This window comes from Pygocentrus nattereri, chromosome 25 (genome assembly GCF_015220715.1).
Source record: "Pygocentrus nattereri isolate fPygNat1 chromosome 25, fPygNat1.pri, whole genome shotgun sequence".
Classification (NCBI taxonomy): Eukaryota; Metazoa; Chordata; class Actinopteri; order Characiformes; family Serrasalmidae; genus Pygocentrus; species Pygocentrus nattereri.
This window is the reverse complement of record NC_051235.1, coordinates 8173223-8197110: the sequence shown is the minus strand read 5'-3', so window position 1 is coordinate 8197110 and position 23888 is coordinate 8173223. Positions and strand designations below refer to the sequence as shown.

General features: G+C 39.3%; 1 protein-coding gene across 1 annotated transcript in view; it reads left to right on the top strand.

The window, feature by feature from the left end:
- The window catches only part of enpp1 (ectonucleotide pyrophosphatase/phosphodiesterase 1), an 86693-nt gene extending 64224 nt beyond the window's left edge, over positions 1 to 22469 (top strand). Inside the window, exons 17-25 of the mRNA XM_017694607.2 lie at positions 8825 to 8912; positions 10078 to 10262; positions 11910 to 11949; positions 12070 to 12224; positions 15760 to 15895; positions 17993 to 18067; positions 18896 to 19028; positions 20277 to 20421; positions 21444 to 22469. Of these exons, the coding sequence (XP_017550096.2) occupies positions 8825 to 8912; positions 10078 to 10262; positions 11910 to 11949; positions 12070 to 12224; positions 15760 to 15895; positions 17993 to 18067; positions 18896 to 19028; positions 20277 to 20421; positions 21444 to 21596 (1110 nt within the window). The 3' untranslated portion in view covers positions 21597 to 22469. The remainder of the gene's footprint in view (positions 1 to 8824; positions 8913 to 10077; positions 10263 to 11909; positions 11950 to 12069; positions 12225 to 15759; positions 15896 to 17992; positions 18068 to 18895; positions 19029 to 20276; positions 20422 to 21443) is intronic.
- The last annotated feature ends 1419 nt before the right edge of the window (positions 22470 to 23888 follow it).

Genomic DNA, 23888 nt, shown 5'->3' with positions numbered 1-23888 from the left:
ATATAGTGTAGCTTCATTATGGTTATCAAGGCTTCCAGTAAGAGGTGAGGCTTGACTTGATCGAGGATCTATTTGTTTTCTTTGTCATCCAAAAAGTCAAAAGTCTTTGCCAATGCCAAAGTTTAAAAAGCATCCATATTTTCCTTTTTCACTTGTTTATTGTGCAGCTTTCACTAAACCCAGAGAAGACCATAGGCTGGGCAGTTCTGATTTTTTTTCTTCAGAGACAAATCATTGCCTTATATCTTCTCAAGCTTCTACAATGTTGTTGTACTGATTGCCAATCTGTGTCATATTTCTTAAGTCCTCTGTTGGTAGTAATTGATCTTACTTAAAAGCTGTCCACAATTTCTACGTTTCACTTGGAAATCATTCATCAAAAAGTTTTGCTATTTCTTGTGGAGCCCCTCAAGGTTCAATCTTAAGGCCTTTGCTTTTCTCTTTGTACATGCTACCTCTAGGTGATGTCTCTAGAAAGCATGATATAAATTTTCATAGCTATGCTGATGACACCCATTTATACATTTCTATTCCTTCTGAAGTCTCTATAGATAGATTGATTAGCTATGTGTCAAATATTTCTCAGTGGGTGTAAGAAAACTTTGAACAATTAAATCATGAAAAAACTGAAATATTGATCGTTGGTACAGAAAGTCAGAGAAAAATGATTTACGAGAAACTTGATTCTTTAGCTTCATATATCAAACCTGAAGTACGAAATCTGGATGTGATCTTAGTCTCTGAGCTCTGCTTCATCCTCTGGTTCATATCATTTGAGAAATATCGCTAAAGTTCAGCCTTTTCTCTCTTTTCTCTGCAGAGAAACCTGTTCATGTATTTGTTGCAATCTGTTGTTGATCTCTGTAATGCTCTTCTTACTGGACTTTCTAAGAAAGCAGTACATCCTTTACAATTCACACAAAATGCAGCAGCTCAAATCCTAACAAAAACAAAAAGTGAGATCACATCACTCTCTTTAAAAGAACTGCACTGGCTGCCTATATCATCCCAGATAGATGTTAAAGATTTTAAAGTTCTGCAACTAGTTTTTAAAGCTCAAAATGACCACTTACATCACAGAGTGTCTGTTTATGTTCCAGCACATAATCTAAGATTTGCAGATAGTGGCCTTCCATAAATACCCTCTGTAAAATACAGACAACACGGAGAGGCCTCTTTCAGTTATTATGCTTCTGAACTGTGGACCTCAATTCCACCTTTTATTAGACAGTCAAGCTCAGTGCTCACTTTTACAAAACATCTAAAAATGTATCTCTTTTACTTTTAATTAAAACTTTGTCTTGTGGTGTTTATCTTCTAAATTGATTTGATGTTTCATTTTCTTCTGATACTAAATAAATACTCATGATTTATTGTATAACTATGTTTTACCCAGTGGTGGACAAAGTACAGAAATCATATACTTGAGTTAAAGTAGAGACAACCAAGGTAAAATATTCCTCCAGTAAAAGTAGGTAAAAGTAGAAGTTCCTCCCTTTAGACCTCCACTTGAGTAAAAGTACAAAAGTATTTGTCTTCAAATGTACCAAGTATCAGAAGTAAAAGTACTAAAGGATTCATTCTGGCTCTGATGTCCTGTTATCCTTTTTGTAACAAGACTCGCTTCATGAACTTATTTTAGGTACGAATACTCCAGCGTCACTCTTGGTAAACCAGTCTTTTAATAGAACGTCATTAATTAGTGAAGCTGACGTCACCTGGCTGGAGGTTAGGGATCCAGCCTTGTGACCAGAAGGTCGCCGGTTCGATCCCCAGAGCCGACAGCACGTGACTGAGGTGTGCTTGAGCAAGACACCTAACGCCCAACTGCTCCCCTGGCGCTGCGGATTGGGCTGCCCACCGCTCCGGGCAAGTGTGCTCACTGCCCCCTAGTGTGTGTGCTCACTAGTGTGTATGTGGTGTTTCACTTCATGGATGGGTTAAATGCGGAGTCCCCGTTGTGGGACTAATAAGGGTCACTAAGAATTAAGAAAAAAAAAATTATCATAAGCACAAAACACTGAAGGCAGTTTCCTTTAGGTAGAACCGAGTGGCTCTGAAATCACTTTTTACAGCCAAGCAACGTTTCAGTTTAAGATTTATTTGCTAATTAAGTTCACAAATGAGTTTTCCTTTACTAAACTGCATCTGTAGGTCTCTGTTCATAAACATAAAATAGCCTAAATGAATTTACTATAAAATGAAATAGTGTTTGTATAAATTCAGAAAACAGACAAACGTCAGTCACGGTTGCATATTCCTATTGTACATATTCCTATATTGTGGTCTATTTACAAAAAGTTAGGTTAGTTCCATCACGCTTAACTGTGTGCTTGCACTGGGTTGGTATGGCCAACAGGTCAAAACTAGCTCAAAACTAAGTGACCGCTGTGCCCTGATTGGTGTTCTTGCTTTGCGCTTCTTTTGTTTTTACATGTTATGTTTTTATACACACAGAAACCATTCACAAAATGTAGTGGAGTAAAAAGTAAGATATTTGACTTTGAAATGTAGTGGAGTGAAAGTAAAAAGTCAAAAAAACTTCAGTACAGATACGAAAAAAAAATTAAATTACAGTTATTTAGTTACTGTCCACCACTGGTAGTACCACCTGTCTGTAAAGCACTTTGAGCTGCCACCGGCATGAAAAATGCTATATAAATAAAAATTATTACCATTATTAGAATTATTATTATATTGTCTATGTCAGTGGTGAAGCTAGCTAGTCATAACTTTAGCTGTCTTCCTACTGAAGTCCCATTTTTTTTTTTCTCTCTGTTCTTCAAGCTTCCTTATTAGGGCCTTCAGGTCTTCCAGATTTTTCGCTATGAGTGTTGTATCATCTGCATATGGAAGGTTATTGATGTTTCTTATACCAATCTTAACCTTCTTCCAGTCCTGCTTTTGTCATTATATGTTCTGCATATAGGTTGAAAGAGTATGATGATAAAAATACCCCATATAAACCAGTAAGGTTCGTCAAAGGTGGTCGTTTAGAGGCCTTGTGAGTTTTAGACAGCAGTTTGAGTAGGTGTTGTTGGTATATAACAGTATTGAGGGTATTAATTCAGCATTGTTTAAATGCATAAGAGCATTAGCTTTATTGAAACATATGCAGCATTATAAACATTTTGACTACTAAGCCGCCTCTCAAGAGAATATAGTGACACCTCATGAAAAAATGTATATAGTTTAGACACTAAGTATCTATTATGGGCATGACTACTTCAGAGGTCTATTCATAGCCATAGAGATGGGTATAATGTCTTGAGAAGACAAAGAAAAAAGTACTTGACTAGGGTACATGTGTAATTCTTAGTCCATGACATCTGCATTTACCTTACTTTCAGTGTTTTTGCTGTGGCAGCAGGAGGGTCTTTGTTACTTAATTGTATAGAGCTGCTATTAATTTTCAGTGGCTCAGTGGTCACCATTAATGTAGCATTCCTCTATCCTTTGTGTAGTAACAAGGGACTCAGACTGTGACCGGAATGGACCATTGGCCATTTTTCTCTGAGTGTCCGAGCTATAAAAAAGGAATTCCAGAGTGATTAAAAGCACTGCAGTCTCCAACCCCACAGTCCACTCAGAATTTCTGGTGAACGCTGTAGATCACTACACTATTCCATCTTTTCAAGTCACTTGTTACTAAGCAGTGGACAGAGGAATATTAGCTAACGTTAAGGGTAGCTGCTGAGCCATTGAGAACAGACTTACCAGCCTCTCTTGACTCTCTGGCAGGGTACAAAAAACATTTAAGCTTTGTGCACTTCAAAACAAAGACGGTTGTAGGTTACTGCAATAATAAATTGAATGAGTCAGCTTTTGTGGTTGTTTCCCAAGTTCCTCGTCACAATTTATAGGTTGGGCTGTTGTAAATTCTAACTCTGAAGCGAACAGTTATATGGATCATTCAGAACTTGCTTGGACTTTAGACTAAAATCCTTTTAATTTGAGTAACTCTATATATTAATTGTTTTATTTTATTAAAGTAAAACTTTCTAAAATGCTTCAGTACTGACTGTTTCGGTAGTGATAATTTGGTTCTCGCGACCTGACATAAGATGTTTTATGAAATAAATGACATTGTACTGACATAATATGAATAAACTTTGAACATATTTACAGCACTAAACATATTTAAAACACTATACAGAACTATTTATGTCAGCATTCTTAAGTACGGATATCAGGTTAAATATGCCTGGAAACCACCCCCTCTTCGCTCCATGGCGTGGATAAGATGATTGATGCAATTATGTATATGTATTAAATGTGTTTAGTGCTGTAAATATGTTCAATGTTTATTCATATTATGTCGGTACAATGTCATTTATTTCATAAAACATCTTATGTCAGGTTGCGAGAACCGACATAAGCACTTAATAAATGTTCAAGTAGTGCTTCATAAACACATTATTCAGTGCTTATGAATGTGTTATGAAGCCCTTATGTAGGTAGCCTTCAAATAAAGTGTTACCAATAATTTTAGCCTAATTAAGAGCACAACTCAAAAACACTAGTCCATGCAGCATTTGTACACACATAAAATGATATTTCTTATTAAAACACAAAAAAGTTTACTTAATTGCAGGAAACATGTTTTGGTAACGACAGTTCCTAATGTTACACAATCATTTTCAGACACATTTACTGCAAAACAGTGGGATGTAGCTGCTCACCATGTGGCAATGATGGAGAGGGATGCAGTCTCACTTCCTGCTCTAAAATGCACTAAAACTCTTTTTGTTTTTCGGGAGTGACATGAAAGTGTGTGACAGCATTTTATGAATAAAGTTTTCTACATCTTCCGACTTCACTTTAAAAGAATTATTATTATTATTAATAATAGTAGTAGTAGTAGTGGTAGTGTTTTCACAAGTTCAAATATAGGGGTTAGGGTTTGGGACAGACATCTCTCAATAGAAAGTACCCTGTAAATGATGATTTTGTATATATTTAAATAATAATTTATCATTTTTTTCACTGTGAGACTGCAGTTTGAACTAATTCATTAGAATGGGCCATATGCCATTGAGCAGTTACTGATCCACCCCTTTTATAACACCAAAGAACTGAGGACCTGTGTATACTGTAGCGCTTTTAATACTTTACTCTGTTAGGGCACTCAGGAACTGATCAGATGTTTTACAGTGTAGCTGGTCTATTTTGGGCCTCTAGAGTGCCGTAAAGTACATTTGGTGTGCTGTCATAAACTTAGACACTAATGAGATTAGAATTTAACAATAACACAAGACAATAAAACACATTTCACAGGAGCCTTACAGAAAAGTGCCAAATGTACGAACCCAATTCCAGAAAAACTGGACCAGTAGATAAAATGCAAATAAAGCAGAGTGAAGCAGAAAGCAGTGATTTATAATCCACTTAGACCTGTATTTCAAGGAAAGTAGTACAAATACATGAAAATTAATGATTTGCCTTATCAATATTGTTTTTGTTAATATATACTGTAAGTATACACTGGATTGGTGTATTATAATAAGGTAGTACGAAGACAGGCTCTCTCTAGTGTGAGAGAGAGAGGATGCTGGCCTCCCGGCCACATTCACAGAGAGAGCAAAAGGACTTAGTGAGTAAGCTTTCCAATAGTCGTTTGATTTATACTCACAGTGTTTGTGTGTGTGTGTGTGTGTGTGTGTGTGTGTGTGTACTCGACGTCTGGTTTCCCTTTCTGTGTTTGTCTGCCCTTCCCCAGGCAAGAGTATCCACAAGGATTTTTAGTATTTCCCCCTCGACAGTGTATAATATTTTAAATGATTCAGGGAATAAGAGATAATCTCTTTGCATAAAAAGCAAGTGAATGCCTGTGACCCTAAATCGCCCAGACACCACTCACCACTCAAAACTGACATGTTTCTGTGGTGGATATCCCCACATGGGCTCAGGAATACTTTGACAAATCACTGTTAATAAACACTGTTCCTTGCTGTATCTACAAATGCAAGTAAAGACTGTAGTTTACACAGTGGAAGCTGTATGTTACCAAGGTTCAGAAACGCCAGCGATTTCTCTGAGCCCCAGCTCATCTGAAATGGGCTGATGCCTGGTGGAAACATGCTTTGTGGTCTGAGGGGTCAACCCTTCATTATTTTTATCGGAATAATGCACATTGTGTTCTCTGGGCCAAAGAATAAAAGGACCATCCAGATTGTTACCAGCATAAAATAGCCAGGGCCTGCCATAGTTTGGGGGGGTACTAGTGGTTAACTTGCAACATAAGTTGTTGCCTTTTAGACACCGTCTTTTTCAGGGTCATTCTGAACGCCCCTATAAGGTTGTGTAGCTGAATACTTGGATAGCAGAAGAATGACAAGAAACGTTCACTTTCAAAACTGCATCACTTGGTGTATTCAGTCCCCAAATGTTTATTAAGTGCTGTTAACAGGAAAGGTGATACAGCACTGTGGTAAACGTGCTACTGTCCCAACCTTTAGTGTTGCAGGCATCATATTTGGAATGAGCATATATTTCCAAAAGAAAAAACTTCTTAATGTAAAGCATCAAATATCATGTTTTTGTGCTGTTTTCAATTGAATACAGGTCTATCAGAATATACTAATCACTGCTTTCTGTTTTAAATAGCCTTTTCCATAGTGTCCTAACCTGGTCGGGAATTACGTTTGTATGCTGTAGTGCCCTTAAACACAAATAGAGATCCAATTTGATCACAGCCAAAGTTTCAGTTTGAGGGTTCTAATAATTCCTTAACACTTACACACACACACAAACACACATTTTTAAGCCGCCCTCAGGGTCGCATGGGGGTGTTGGAGCCTATCCCAGCGGTCATCGGGCGGAGCGCTTAACACTGTCTGTGAAAAAAAGTCACAGACACATATCCGAGATATTTATTCAGGCCACACGTGGTCATTTTTTCACCATTACTTTAACTATCAGGGAGAAAAGTAAGCGCAGAGTTATGTTGAAGTGTTTACATGTGTCGGCCATGTGAGCCTGCTGTTTTTTTTAATGCAGCAGACTGCCATTATGTAATGTGTAAAGAGCCACAGTGTTGACTTTTAAGGCGGGTGAGGTATTTCTAAACCACACTTTCTACTGACTCACTTCAGTGTTGCTATAACAAGACATATGTTCTGTGATTTACTTTTTCCTTGCACTCAACTTTTCCTGTTTGATGTTGGGTGTAAACACTGTAATATTCTCTTCCAAGTCCAGCAATGTAAGCCTGTTCCTTCAGCCTTCAGATGTTTAGTCTCGCACATTTATTTATTTATTTATTTATTTTTATATATTTTTTTTATTATTATTATTTATTATATTATGGCACGGTGGCGTGGTGGGTAGTGCTGTCGCCTCACAGCAAGGAGGGCCTGGGTTCGATTCCCCGGCCGGGTGACCGGGGTCCTCTCTGTGTGGAGTTTGCATGTTCTGCCCGTGTCTGTGTGGGTTTCCTCTGGGTTCTCCGGTTTCCTCCCACAGTCCAAAGACAAGCAGTCAGGCCAATTGGACATGCTAAATTGCCCCTAGGTGTGAGTGACTGTCTGTGTCTGTCTGTCTGCCCTGCGATGGACTGGCGACCTGTCCAAGGTGTCTCCTGCCTTCCGCCCGAAGACTGCTGGGATAGGCTCCAGCACCCCCCCCGCGACCCTGACGGAGAAGCGGCTTAGAGAATAGATGGATATATATATATATATATATATATATATATATATATATATATATATATTTAAAAAAAAAAAAAAAAAAAAACATTTAGCACATTTAGCCTGAAGCAGATATCCTCACCCTTTCAGCCTACAGCAGCTTAGCCTTGTCCAATCGGCCTACGGCAATGTAACCCCATCCATTCACCATTCAGTTACATTTACGGCATTTGGCAGACGCTCTTATCCAGAGCAACTTACAATTTGATCTTTTTTTTAAATTTTTTTTTAATACAGGTAGGCGAAGGTGGTGTTAGGAGTCTTGCCCAAGGACTCTTATTGGTATAGTGTAGGGTGTTTACCCAGGTGGGGATTGAACCCCAGTCTACAGGGCAGAGGTGTTACCCACTACACTACACCAACCCCAGTTACAAAAATGATGTCTTGTTTATTTAGTTATTTATTTATGTTTTGTTGGCCTTGCCCACTCTGTCTGCAGCAGTCTACCCTGTCCGTTTAACCAACAGCAGTGTACCCCCACCCATTCTGTCTTCAGCAGGTTAGCCCCTCCCTTTAAGTCTGCAGCACTTTAGACTTGCCCGTTCAGCCTACAGCAGTGTAACCATGCCCCATCCATTCCGCCTACAGCAGTTTAGCCCTGCTCATTCAGGGCAGTTTAACCCTGCCCATTTGGACTAGCAGTTTGGACTAGCAGTTTAGCCCTGCCTATTTAAGTTGAAGTCATGTTTCAGCTGCTTTTAGAATGAACGGACTGTTTTTGATACCACACAAATGTTATTATTTATAAGCAAAGAAAATAATATGCAGGATAATGTAGGATATGGGTGCTTTAACAGAGCTATTATGAGAATAATGCTAGTGGTTGTATGTAGGTAAAAAATAAATAAATAAATAAAAACTTGCTTATGTATGTCTGCAGTGTTATAACTAAATGTAGTTATGTCATAACTGAAGTTTGGCGTGGGGGGGGGGGGGGGGGGTGAACATGCCTGAAACCCCTCCTTCTTCCAGTCTAACGTCCTTTAAATTCATATCCTCACCTTCCATTACTGTGACGAACCTGTTGTATGAATATGCAGATCATATTAAAGCCATTTGGATAGATATTAAATAGCATACGTTTACAGTGATGGTCATCTGTTTGAATAAGAGTCTTAAACTCTCTTTGTTTACAGACCATTTTCATGGGATATGGTCCAGGATTGAAGTACAAGACCACCGTGGCTCCCTTTGAAAACATAGAAGTGTATAACCTCTTGTGCGGTAAGTGGGCTTCACTCTCAGAAGTGCATGAATACATTTATGAATATGTCGATATTTAGATGCTTTTCAGTTGTGGAACAAGTAACTGCAAGTTGAAAGTTCCAGGCCGGACATTTTTGGGGGGCATGAGCTTGAATCTTTTTTTTCGCACGAGAGAGTCAGGAGACGGGAAGCCGAGATGAAGTTGTTGATCAGTCTGCAGTAATCCAGTCTGACAACAGTCCTAGCACACAGACTTTTATACTGTGTAGCTCCCCTGCAGCTGTTGGTTCGTCTGCCAAGGATTATGTCAGGACAACAGCAGCTGTTTGTGCAGACACTAAGGACAATACTCCACTCGTAAACACATCCAAGCTGTTTGAAATCAGGAGATGCATGCAGAAGACATTCTGTTCTAATGAGCAGCCATGTGTGTATCTCTTGGAGACACAATCAGTGGTTGAGGTGAACTTTTACTAGCCATGTGCTGAGCCATTGATAAGGTCTGCAATAAGGAAAAATACAAAGGAAATAACTAAAACTTTTTCCAAAGGCAGCCGGAAGCACTAAGGTTGCTATCTATGCAAAGATATGAAAACCAGTTGCCAGCCGCAAAGCTGTGCTGTAACTTTCTAGATTATTTAATCCATTTGGTAGACTATTTAATTCATTATAATGCTATTAAAGAGCTCCAGTCTCCTATATATGCCGTTCAATAATGAAAAAATAATGAAAAGTGTAGCAAGATATTGAAACCATTCATCAAAATCATTTGGTTGTTATTCAGAATAACTACATTATGGAATGTGACTCTTTCCTATAGAGATTATCAGTGTTTTATTGGTTGTATTTCCAGTGCTGTGGTGATGGGTGACAGGTCAGAATTATTGAGGAGAACCTCAGTTGGTCAGTACTGCACCAGAGGGGCACCAATTAGTAACAAATCTCATAGAACCCAAGCCATTCCACAAGCTCTATGCCTGTCTCACTGAGACAGATCTTGAAAAATGCCAGAGGCAATACAAAATGCCAATTAATCACCCAAAAGAGCACAGACCACCCCCAACTCTGATGTGGACTTGCCTGATAAAGTGTCTGTGTTAGAAAGCATTAAAATAGGGATAATAAAACAGGTGCAATTAATGTACACACAGTTTTATGTACTTGCATGTCTCTCTCCATTTAGATCTGCTGGGCATTCCTCCTGCCCCTAACAATGGCACTCACGGGAGTCTCAACCATCTCCTGAGGAATCCACCTCACCAACCAGTCTATCCTGCTGAGATCTCTCCAGCGAACAGCTGCTCCACCAAGGCTCTTTTACCCACTGACGAACGAGGCTGTGTCTGCAGCTCCCACACGAAAGACCAGGTTTGCACCACCCAACCCTTCACTGAAGTAACAGCCTTTTACACTAGATGTCTGAACATTGCTGTGAAGACTTGATTGCACTGAGACACAATGGCATTAGTGAGGTCAGGTATTGGTGTTGGATGATTAGTTCTGGATCACACCAACCCACCCCAGTGGTATTGGATTGAGCTACATCGCTCCAGGGAACAGTTGCACTTCTCCACAGCTCAATGCCGGGGGTTCTTTATACCCCTCTAGCCAGCACATGGCATTGAACATGGAGACCTTGGACTTGCTAATTCTGTTTCCAGTACTATTCTATGAAGATCATACAGGCCTTAAAGATGAGCGCACCTTAGAGAGGACTTTAACTATTTTTAGAATTCGGTGGTCGAGGTGTAAACAAACTTTTTCGGAGTGGCTTGACATGAAATTGTTAATTGTAGAGACACTTAGCATTTTTGAATACAGGGGTGGTGGTGACACAGATACAGCCGTTTTATTTACCATCCCAAACCATCAGTAAACCTACACGTGTCTACTGAGTATTTATATGGAATGCTGATGATGGTAAAATAGTCATAAATTCTGTAAAAACTCATTTTAACTGAGGACTGTTTGCTTTGCAATGTCCTGCATGAGCCCCTCTATGTTAAATCTTCTCAAACTGTTGTATAACAGTGTCATCAGGTGGTCTATTCTTAAAAATATTTTTAGCTTTTAGAGATATTAAACTCTTCAGATGTTTGGTTCCTATTAGCGACACTGTGACAAAGTCTGCCTCATTAATTTTTTGTAGAATAAAGCGTTTCACATGAAACTACTCTGATTGAATTTGTTTACATCTTAATGAGCGATTCCTAAATATAGGCAATATATATAATTATACAAAATCCATGTCAGTTCCACTTACTATATAGGTGCATTTTTGTGGTCAGGACCCCCATGGACCCTCACTGAGCAGGTACTATTTGGGTGGTGGATCGTTCTCAGCACTGCAATAACAGTGACAATGGTGAAGGTGTGTCCACTCGCTGTCCACTCTGTTGGACACTCCTACCTTGTATGGCCACCTTGTGGATGTGAAGTCAGAGACGACAGCTTATTTGCTGCTGCAGATTGTGTTGGTCATCCTCTAGTCCTTCATTAGTGGTCACAGGACGCTGTAGGCTGAATGTTTTTGGTTGGTGGTCTGTTCTAATCACGAATGATCAGCTGGTATATTCTCAGTCCAGCAGTGACACTGAGGTGTTTAAAAACTCCAGCAGCACTGCTGTGTCTGATCCACTCAGACCAGCGCAACGCACACTAACACACCACCACCACATCAGTGTTACTGCAGTGCTGAGAATGATCCACCACCCAAATAGTACCTGCTCTGTGAGGGTCCATGGTGGTCCTGAGCACTGAAGAACAGGGTAAAAGGGGGTAACAAAGTATCAGAGAAACAGATGGACTACAGTCTGTAACTGTAGAACTACAACATTCACCTGTATGATAAGTGGAGCTTATAAAATAGACAATGAGCGTAGAAACAAGAACAAGGTCATAATGTTATGCCTGATCGGTGTGTGTATATATATATATATTGTGAGTTTTATTGATTCATTCATGTTGTGCTGTATGGCAATGTTTATATTTACATTTTTCCATTTTCTGTCTTAGGTGAAAATTCTCAACCAACAACTCATCAGTTCACATTCCAGTATGTAAAACTTGATGTGATTTTTTTTTTTTCAGATTTTTTTAAATCTCGATTGGCAAAAGCATATTTTAAACATTTAGATTTATGTCAAGTAAGTAATAACCTATTGTACTCTGACAGACATGACCGCCAAACGCCTTCATCTACCGTACGGAGTTCCACGGGTTTTACAGGAGAAGGCCAACTACTGCATACTTCATCATTCGTCCTACATCAGTGGATACAGCAAAGACATCCTCATGCCACTCTGGGTCGCATATACACTGGAACCACTGGTGAGATAGTCTTTCATTTCTCTGGGAATTGAAAAGAGTAATAAAGCAGTAAAATGGAGCAGTTTACTCTTTACTGAATTACCTCACTGAAGTCTGTATAGCGTTTCAGTCAGCTCGGCCTTCATCAGATGCTCTTAAAAAACTGAAAAGACTGACTCTTCTTTTAAGAGAGCATTCATTATAGCTGGTAGCACCCAAATGGTAGCAAATGAGCATAACATGATTGGTGAAAGTAGGAGGGATCCGAAAGAAACACGACTCCCACAGATGCTAAAAGAGCTTCACATGACAAGCACACGTGAGTCAGAGGGTGGAGAAAAGGCAAGAGAACCACTAGTATCAATATGTCGAATTCAACTCAAAGCCAATCCATTCATTCAAAAGTCCACATATGTGTAGCTATAAATGATGGAAGAGAGTAAATAAATAATAAACCTGTAAGTAACTGTTCAATTCACTTCAGATGTATTTATGGAGCTCGTCCTGTATGAAAGCTCATTTCTGCCGGGTAGGAGGAAAAAATAGTTTTCTCTATTTGTTTTAAACTGTGACTCAGTAGCTTGAAACGTCTTATTTTCTATTATATTAGGTCTTGACTTTGTGAGTCAAAATAATGTGAAGTAGAACAAAATTGTGTTGCTGTTCATGAAGAAAATATCTTTTCAGTTCCAAAAGTTTGTAGACACCTACTCATCCAATGTTTCTTCTGAAATCAAGGGTATTAGGGTACAGAACCTTTGTTACTCCTTGCTGAAGTAACAGCCTCTACTCTTCTGGGAAAACTTTACTCTAGATGTTTGAGCAGTGCTGAGGATTTGTTTACATTCAGCCACAAGAGCATAAGGGCTTTCTACACCTCTAGCCAGCACTGGGCATGTTGACCTAAGACTCATGAAGCTGCTCCAGACATCTCATTCTTTTGGAAATACGTTTTTATGATTATACAAGCTGTCTGTGCATAATGGAATGCCTGAGTGACTCACTATTTAGAAGGGCTGCCTGAATACTTTTGGCCATATAGGGAATGCTATGCATTTATTTACCTACTGTATAAGCAATGAGGAAAATCAGCGTCTTCTCAAAGGATGAAAACTATTGATAGAAACGATCAGTGTTGTCTTAAAGATGTGGCGATAACTGTGATAATTTCAATACAAACATATAAGAAGCTCAGAGAATTCCATCTTTATTATTTAAAATAGTGAAAGTATATATGAAGAGTTAAATAGCCTGTGTGATTTTCCCTTGAAGGCAATTGGACACAAATTAAAGCTGATCTATCTCCAGCTCTCTCAGGTCATATATCCTTTCCTCGTGTTAGCTTTCACAGTGTGCATGTACTATTTCATTATGTGGTCAAGCCTCAGCATAAATCATGAGCTGCACCCATTGAACTCTGACTTATGTGTCAGAGTTATGTGTCTCGCATAACTGTCACTCCATTCACGGCAGCTTTCACTCATTCATTATTTCTGCGTCACACAGTTTTCTGATAAGTGTAAATTAGTGATGATCGCTGCAGGTTCAGTCGGCTAGAACTGAATATGAAAGTGGAAATGAGATTAAACCTGTGTGTTTTGAACAAATGCGTTATCCATTAGAATTTATTTTCTCTTCAGTCTACAATTGTCAGGTTAGTAAAAGCATCAGTGCACTGATATCAGCTAGAGCCAGTTTCCAAGAAGGCATGATGAGTAAAAAATGAAGTGACTGGGATGATAAAACAGTTTAAACCTATTCAGGCAATAATATACAAAGTGAGCATAGGGAAAAGCTTTGGGCTGGCTTGAAAACAGCCATGTCAAATGAGCATAAGTTACACCTTCACACATCTTAGTGGAAAAAGAATATGCAACTTTATGTAAACAAATTAAATACATTTTATATACAAAAAAAAAAATTCAATGTCACCTGTGAGTTTTTCTGATCTCCAGCGATGAAATTTGAGCACTTTAAGGGGAACTTTTCAAACTTTCTCTGTAATGAAATGGTTAAGATGTAGAGTCTTTAAGAGTGGTTTGGTGTGAAATGCGCAGTTCTAGAGAAATATAGTCCGAGTGTTTCACTGTGGTGGTGATAGGAGCCAGACGTCTGCCTCTAAAAGCTCCCTCGCCAAATTGTTGAATGAGTTAAGAATACGCTGCCTGATGCCTGACACACTGTTAGTTGGCATAAAATCATTTTTTTAAACACATTAATGGTGGAAGTGTTCATGCCAGGCATTGTACATCCATCACTATTTTTCTGTTATGACTATTACAAATAAAAACCCAGAAGACAGGTGTCAGGTTACTCATCATTTTGGATAACCAACAAAGTGACTATTTTATAGACCCCTTGTGTCAATCACCACTAAAGAAATCCGAAAGTTTTCTCTACAGTGTACCATTTCGCTTCAAGCTACTCTAAATGACTTTGTTTGCGACTGAATTTGGCAGAACATTGGACAAATCTGTGGAATCAAAAGGTGCAGTAGGTAAAAATGGCACTCTAGTGGTGGCAGGCTTTTTAGAATGTGTTTACTTTTTGACCACAACATCCATCTCTACCCATGTACACATAGCACGTCTCAACACTATCTATGTTGGTCAGTAGTGGTCAGGCTGTTAGACAGTACTGTTAGCTGACCCCAGTCAGGTATAAGTCTGAAACACTGCTGTGTTAAACTAGTAAGACTATAATATGGCAAGACCCCTAACATAACTTCATTAGATAAAACAATCATTCATTTTTCAACTACAATATCCTGTAAAATTACTCGGGCTATTTTGTTACTGGGCCTTTAAAACTGATATATGTAAATGGGTTCCGTTCTGATTGGCTGCTCTTTTTAAATAACTCAAAAAGCAGTCTGTGCTAAAACACTGCTTATAACTTACATTTACGGCATTTGGCTGACGCTCTTATCCAGAGCGACTTACAATTTGATTGTTTTACACAGGTAGGCGAAGGTGGTGTTAGGAGTCTTGCCCAAGGACCCTTATTGGTATAGTGTAGGGTGCTCGCCCAGGTTGGGGATCGAACCCCAGTCTACAGTGTAGAAGGCAAAGGTGTTAACCACTAGACTAACCAACCACCTTTGGTGTGAGTGGGTGGGGCTAAGCTGCTGTAGGCTGAATAAAGGGATCTTTGTAAATGATGTTGCTTTCAATGAAACAGAGAATTCAACATGTGGACCGTATGGACTGGAGAGTGAATGACAGTGTTTAAGTACTACATCAAACTACTTTATTTAAAAAAGAGTGAGGAGAAATTCATATATTATATGTCATATATGAGTCTTTTAATATAACTTGTTATTCGTAGTGACATCCTGACCGAGTCCATTCTTTTCACTCTTTGATTTATTTCCACTTGAATAAAACATAAATAGCAATTTCCCTCTGCTGTTCTAAACTGCATTTGCTCCCTATAAGTATAGTTATATCTTACTTGCATACCTTTCAGCACTCTACATTCTCCAGTGCACAGGCGTGTGTAATAGACATAAACATTCTCCTCTCTTTTTTCTTTCTTCTTTCAAACATACACCCAGGCTGGCGTGCAGCCCCTCAGTTCTTCACAAGAAGAGTGTGTTCGTGCTGATGTGCGCATTCCGGCCTCTGCAAAGCAGTCTTGCTCCTTCTACAAGGATAACTCCACCCTGACATATGGATTTCTTCATCCTCCCAGTGAGCTTCCCAGCATGTCTGTTATTGTTCAGTTCTAGCTTAAATAAACAGATTCAGCTCTGCGGTTAATACTTCTTATGCTGGAAACAGGAACTGCATTGACTTTGACTTGGTTCATCATTTCCACCTGAATCAAATATATTACACGTTTTTGAAGTTTGGCTAACTTTTGACACTAATTGTGTTTATGTAATGTATGTTATTCATGTTGAAATGATCCGTTCGAATTCACACTCGAATCAGTTACATTTAACGCATTATAAGTGGCCTGGAAACATGAAAAACTAGTGGTTTTCAAACCGGTCCTCAGAGCCCCCTGGACAGTGTCAGCTCATTCCCAGCTCCCAGCACATAGGATTAGAGCAAGAATGTGCAGTTTGGGGGTCGTTAGTGCTGCTTTGGGAACCACTGGGCTAGAAGGATTACAATGCTGGATATGTACTGCATATCATATAATAGACCCTTTTCACACGGGTGTATTTGATGCAGCAGAACTTGTCACAACATTGCTCGGATAAGATGAAATATGCATGGGTTCCTGGAGTAATTTCCTCGTTTGCAGGTGCTGCTCTGTGATTTTACTGCCATTTGGATCGGTCTAGACGGTGTTTTTCCCCTCCTCCCTTGAAAAAGCCACAGGCCTACTTACTTTCTCTTTTACAATGAGCAGCTCAGCAGTGGTCTCATAGTGTTATATTTGTCCAGATGCACATCATCTTTTTCAGCCAGTTGCACATTTCCATCCATCCATTTTCTAAGCCACTTCTCCGTCAGGGTCACGGGGGGGTGCTGGAGCCTATCCCAGCAGTCTTCGGACGGAAGGCTCCTGGGCAGGTCGCCAGCCCATCGCAGAGCAGACACACACACACACACACACACACACACACACACACACACACACACACACACACACACACACACACACACACACACACACACCTAGGGGCAATGTAGCATGTCCAATTGGCCTGACTGCATGTCTCTGGACTGTGGGAGGAAACCGGAGAACCCCGCAGACTGTGGGAGGAAACCCACGCAGACACGGGGAGAACATGCAAACTCCACACAGAGAGGACCCTGGTCACCCGGACGGGGAATCGAACCCAGGCCCTCCTTGCTGTGAGGCGACAGCGCTACACACCACGCCACTGTGCCGCCCCAGTTGCACATTTCATTTCACAAAAAAATGATTTTTTTACTGCTACTGTAACTAAACATTACAGGACTAACAATGTTTCTTTATGAGAGTGTAAACAGAGTTCTCCTTTATAATATCTCAAGCGTAGAGGCTGTGCTTATTAAGGAATGTACCTTTTTTCCATGGAAAATATGGTTTGTTGGAACAGTTTTCGTCTTCAGACACGAGTGAACAGACGTTTCCTTGCTTATATGACTATGATGGTAGATCAACGATTCCATGACAATGTACACAACAATATTAGCTGAGACTGACCTTCTGGTAATGTTTGCTAGAACACGGTTGTGCAGTGTTGTGCATGTTGGATGTCATAATCTTTTGGTTGTATTAAATGGTTTTACTCTGAAATGTAAACAATTCAGAAGGCCCAACATTCTTTGCTTTTAATCTAAGATAATGTAGATTCAAAGCAACTTTGGAGCCTTTCTAGTGGCCCATTCTTCCTGAGATTTTCACACATATGGTAAAGTGTAGCTTTATGTTTTTAGAAATAAAATTGAAAGGAAATGGAGACTTTTAAAGGACCGTGACAGTATGTTGTGTTTTTGGATGCTGGTATGCTGGTCAACCAGCATGATCATGCTGGGTGACTAAATTATCACATGACCACCACCAAACCAGCTTAGACCAGTATGGCATTGATGCTGAACCTTTTTGGGTATGTTAGCAGCTGCAGTGGCAGTAGCTGTTGTGCTGGCTCTTGTCTTAAAATGAATACTGCTCCACCAACCAAATGTCATGTAAAAATGGCTAAATATCTTAATATTGATGTCCAACTTGTGTCTTCTCTGCATTCATATTAGTAAACACCGCTGCTAATGACTTCTGCTGCATTGAACGTGTGAACGGGTTCATTTCTCACACCACTTTATTAAATTAGTTTTATGTTTCCTCCACAGATTTGAGCTTAAATGGCACCGAGTCCGAGTCCTTGATTACGAGTAACATGGCACCAATGTTTCCAGTCTTCAAAGGTAAATGTTCGTGTTAGGAGGCGGAAGAACGCACCCTTTTATTCCTGCTTATCCAGCACAAAATGCTGCTCACTGACCTTGAAGCTTTTCTCTCCCAATTTATTTTGACCACGTCCACTGTACCCTAAAATGAGCTTTAATATCCATGTGATTTTGCCCTCTCTGCACCACGCCTTGTGATTATGAAGTTTATCTGGCCATCAGCTGTGTTATACTTCATTTTGGGCCTGGTGTAAATGATTACCTTCCCGTAAAAAACACGCCTCTGGAGTTGTGAGCACCAGGTCATGGAGCCTCACCTTACCAGGAGACGTGACAGTTAAAAAAAGAATCATAAATAAAACACTTTCGCAGCCTTGTTTGTCACTTTTACACAAACTGTTGTAAATTGGCTTTGAGATTTGTCACACGGTCTAAATGACAAATGTTTGCGTGTGGTTTTACTCTAAGGAAACGCTGCTGTTTAAGGAAACAGACTGACAAATATAGAACATTCAGATTTAGTCTACAGCCAGAAGATGCTCTATAAGCCTTATTCAGTGGGAAAATCCTACAATTACACCCCAAAAAGTTGGACAGGTTTTGTTTTGGTTTGCCTGCTGATAGTACGTTTTTGGCCTTAACATGCCCTCTAGTGGCCAAGCATGCATAATGATTTAATGTGCTTTCTGCAAACTCACTAAGAGTCAGCAGATTAAAGCTGAAAGAGGTCATGGTTGGTAATTATGACCATTTGATTCTCCATGTAATTTCAAATGTAGCTTTTTGTCATGTTTTACATTATTATGTAAATATTACCGAATCATGGCTGCTTCTTTGCTTATTTAGGCATTTGGGATCACTTCCACAATGACCTGCTGGTGAAGTATTCACAAGATCTTAACGTCACGAATGTCATGAGCGGACCAATATTTGACAAAGACTTCGATGGAAATTATGACATCATGACAGGGAGGACACCGTAAGTTATTTGACAGTTTATTCCCAAAACCAACCATGTCATTACATCAAGATATATTTCAAAATAGTTCGCATTAATCTAATGATTTGGATAATACTATCACTGACATTATAGATCTGTCTGTCTTTAGTAGAGGTGTCACAATAAGCATGTTAATATTGATCTTTTTTTATTTAAAATATATGGGAGTTGAGAGACCGTATTTCATGCTATAAAATGTGAGATACAGGGAAAGGTCTATGATATTCCTGAAAACTAACCACAAATGGAAAAGCCTCCACTGAACAGCTCTCAGAACTGGAAAATCAGCCTAGCTTGAATGGATCATCCTCACATTCATCTGTTTAGAAACACTGGGTCTTCAGTCACTTCAGTCGAATCCAGTAATGATGGGCAGAGTTATAGCACAAACAGTCACAGTGTTCAGGTATTGCTTAACATGAGGAGCAGATACTTGAGCTAGTACCTCAGACTCACTCCAGTGTGTGGTACTGGGTATTTGGCCAGTTTTATCATTTTGGAAATGACCAAAATATGTAAATAAACGTGAAAGTTATGTTGCATTTCTTTTTTAATTGTGTAAAGAAAATAGATCATAATCTGATGCAAAAAATTACAATACATGTTGTAAAATTTGCATTTCTTTACACATCTACACTGAAAAAAGCCGTTTAAAAAGCTCTCAAATTTATGTGTTTTGGCTCAACATGAATATGTTACATCACATCATAACTGCTGTGCAAGTAGTTCATTTAACGTAATTGATATTGATGAAACATATTTCATATTTACTTATTCCAGAGTAGTCTATAGTGTAGTCATGAGCCAGCTGGATGGAATCGTAAAATCAGGGAGTATTGGTAATATAACAGAAGACTGAGGCACATTTTAAGATTTTGTTAAATAAGCTCGCACATCTGCGCTGATGTGTCAATTTACTGGTACCCGTTTAGATGTTTATGGGATGATCTTTGGCTATTATGCTGTTAGCCTGCTATTAACAAACTACAATGAACAGGGAACAGTTGTTCATTGATATTATCAATAATACATTACATTTATCTATTAAGCATTTATGTATTTTAGAACATTGTGTTTTGTCACTGTTTTTAATGCAATTTAATTAGCTTTTTTGATTTAATTATGTAATCACTGGAAGTTTCTTGTGATTCACTGCTTTAGTAATGTAGAAGTGTTGGCAACTCTAACAAATCTCACTATACTGTCTCTTCTGTTTCTTTGTACCAGGAATGAAGTGCCCATGCCCACGCATTTCTTTGTGATTCTCACAAGCTGTAAGAGCTTCTCTGTGGCTCTGCAAAAGTGTGATGGTCCACTTGAGACTTTGTCTTTCATTCTGCCCCACCGACCTGATAACATGGAGACCTGTCATGTGAGTAGCAGATGTAAACGCGTTCTATTTTTGGGCTTTGCTGTAAGTTAGAAAAGTGCATCTGGGGTGCGTTTCCTGAAAGTGTTGTTGAAGAATTATCATAGTTAAATGATAGGGAGGCTATCATTTTGGACATTCTCTCTCCGTGGTTACCATGGCGGTTGCTCAGCTGTGAGTAAAGTATGTTTCATAGTTTTGATCCTTTGCTACTCACCTGTCTATTTCAACCACAGTCTCTCTGTAGCACAGTGACGAAAGAAATCACATCCAAGGCGAGTGCATCGGAGTTCATGTGTCTAGTTGAAATTTTTTGTTTGGTTGGTTTAGCTGTAGTTGAATGTGTTCTAAAGCCGGACAAACACTGTGAGATTTTAGAAATCTTCTTTGGTGACACAACGTACGTTTGAATAGACCATCGTATACGGACAAAGCCTAGGACTCGTACACACACATTGTATAAAAAACACTTGGTCTGATTGACATGCTACATGAAAACACAGCCTCTACAGACAGCTCTGTTTAGGAACATTTATCAGTAAAGCTGTTTCATCAGCACACCAACTACTGAGTACTGAGTAAACCTACTAAGAAACTGAGCTAGAGCAGCTCTGCTAACTTGTACCACACTGTGTACTGAAACAAAAACCAGGCAGTGATGTACATGGTAGGACAACATGACCTCTCTTCAGCATATTTTACAAAGACAGTTAAAAAAAAACATATTAGTTTATACTATACTAGTTTATGCAGCTCTATACTATCAAACAGAGAACATTTGGACTTTGGTATTGGACTTCAAATGTTTTTATGGTTGTGATTGTGTTTGTTAATATTGGACCCAGCTCCATATTAATGCCCATGGTTCAGGAATGGAATGTCCAACAAGCTCATAAAGGAGCGATGCTCAGGTGTCCACATGCTTTTAACCATATAGTGTATCAGGTCTACCCATTAGAAATCGCCTTAATCTGCCATGTGTACGTTCAGTTCCTGTTCATCACTGTATGTTCTTGTTTCTGCAGAATGGAAGTGACTATTCATGGATGAAGGAATGGGCTCAGCATCATGTGGCACGAGTTCGAGATATTGAGCTTTTAACCGGCCTGAGTTTTTATCATGACCGCTTATCTGTTACAGAGACATTACAGCTCAAGACTTTTCTACCAACATTTTAGCAGTTATTCCTAGAAACTGAACAAGAGCTCATGAGGTGGCCATGAGTGTGGATAACCCTCGTCTGCATGGAGCAGCACAGAGACCCAGAGACTTCATACCAAAGAGTATTTTCAGCCAAAGTGGTGGAATGAACCAAAGATGTAAAGATATTACAAGAAGTTGACTCTTTTTGAGGGTGTGAAAAGGGTGGGCTGATTTATTCCACACTTATTTCTTCCATATTCAGAGGAAAAATACATTCACAGCAGGGAAAAGCATGTTTGTAAGCAATACAAACAAGGACATTTGAAAAGCCATATTATTTAGGAGTAATGCTCAAGGTTTTAAACTAAAAAATATAAGATAAAATAAGACTATGCATCTAAACAATGACTTTGGGAAACAAATTCTGATTTATTATCAAACTACATATAACTGAAAAGTCACATATCATCGCTGTCGCACCAAAACATTATATGCCTAAAAATGTAACTTCTGCACTTTGAATGGATTCATTTTGTAGTATTTCTATTGCTCTATTCATCGTGGCATTTGAACACAACGTACAGGGCATCTACCGTTTTTAAATTATGTTTAAAAAACAATGAATATACAAGGTTTTGTCCCAACAGCGATGATACTGAACACTGTTACGTTTCTACAAATTTGACTGTATTTACCAGCCATGCCTTTTATAAACTATGCAGAAAGATTTGAAAGCATGTAAAATAATGCACATCATAGTTTTTAAACAATGGAACAAGGACATAAAGTGTTATAGTATATAGTGTTTATTGAGTATTTTTATGTGTTTTAAGTTCTTGTTCTGATTATTTCATGATTCTCCACTGTTGAACTTAATAATGTTCAATAATAAACAAATGTTTAGTTAATTTGTAGCGTATATTTGCTATTTACATCAGTCAAGTTTATGAATATGAATGAGGAAGAAGAGCTTTGAACATGAAAAATACACCTTCACTGATGTAACCTGATGGCTTTTGACATCAGAGACCCTCGACAAGGCAACCCAGCCATGGATGATCAAGCCCTCCATGCATCCCAGCAGCATTCACCCACTAACCTGCCCTCTTGAAGGTGTCTCACTTTTGCCCCAGGTGTCAAGGTTTGCTGGACTAGGTGGGACATTGGTGGGAAGAACTTGATTCAATGGAAGTCTGCTTGCCAGATGTTGAACCAGGTGATCTGTCATTGCGGTGCACTCCCATCTAGTCCGTGCTCCTTGCTGTCCCATCCCCACCATCCTGCTACCTCCCCCACACCTGCCCGCACTTCCTCCTGCATGAGATGTTGCCGCTCTTTGCCCTGGACTTTGTCAACCCTGGTCACCGAAAAGCAACCTCTCTACGCCCTGTTGCTACTGACCCCACCAGTGCCTTCTGCCTCAGCTATCACGCCACCTGGATGCTAACATTTGATCCCTGGACTCTCTGTAATGGAGAGCTTCCCATGTCTGTGACACCATGAACTCTTCAGCAAGGCCTCTGATCAGGAGTTGCAGGATGGTGCCGTACACAGCAGAGCTGCTCAGACTAAGGAATAGGCCTAGCTATTTTCACAAGTAGCTGCTGGTCTTCCTAAACTAACGCTTTACAGTAATGTTTCACGATAGGCAACTATTCAGAATAGTGCTGCGCCATCACATTAAATAATTATTATTAACTACTAGTCAGTTACTCAGTAGATAATGTTGAAATCATTATTACAGTAGGCCAAAAAGAATTACACTCCATAGTGTGCAGTGTCTAAAACTGGAGATTATATTCTCCATTATTTACAGAAACAGCAATCCTGAGAGGAGGCAGGAGACAGCACACCACACTGTACTGAGTGGAGTGCCTTCGTTTGGTTTGATTAGCAATCGTAAATGAGAATTCCACCAGTTTTTTAAAAATATCTGTATAATTAAATATACAGAGTGCTTCACTAAAGCAGTTTGATTTGAAATGCTCATGTCTAGGGAAACCTGCCAACAGGTACTCTACCTGATGCCAGAGACACTGTTTTTGACAGCTGGGAGAAGGGCCTGACCAAAATCTATTCAGGATGTCTTAATGCAAACTAATCCCCAAGGAAAACTCATGCAGGTTCGCAGGTTGGATTTGTATAGAAAAATGGCTGTATTTGTGTTTTGGACTTCATGAGCCCTGATTCCTATTCCTATTCCTATTATGTGAACCATTTCACATCCTAATCTTTGAGTTATACTGAATTTTGGAATTTTTCTGAAAATCCAGTGGAATTCCCCTTTATTTGGAAGAGATTGCTGCTACATCACTAATGTACGCCTC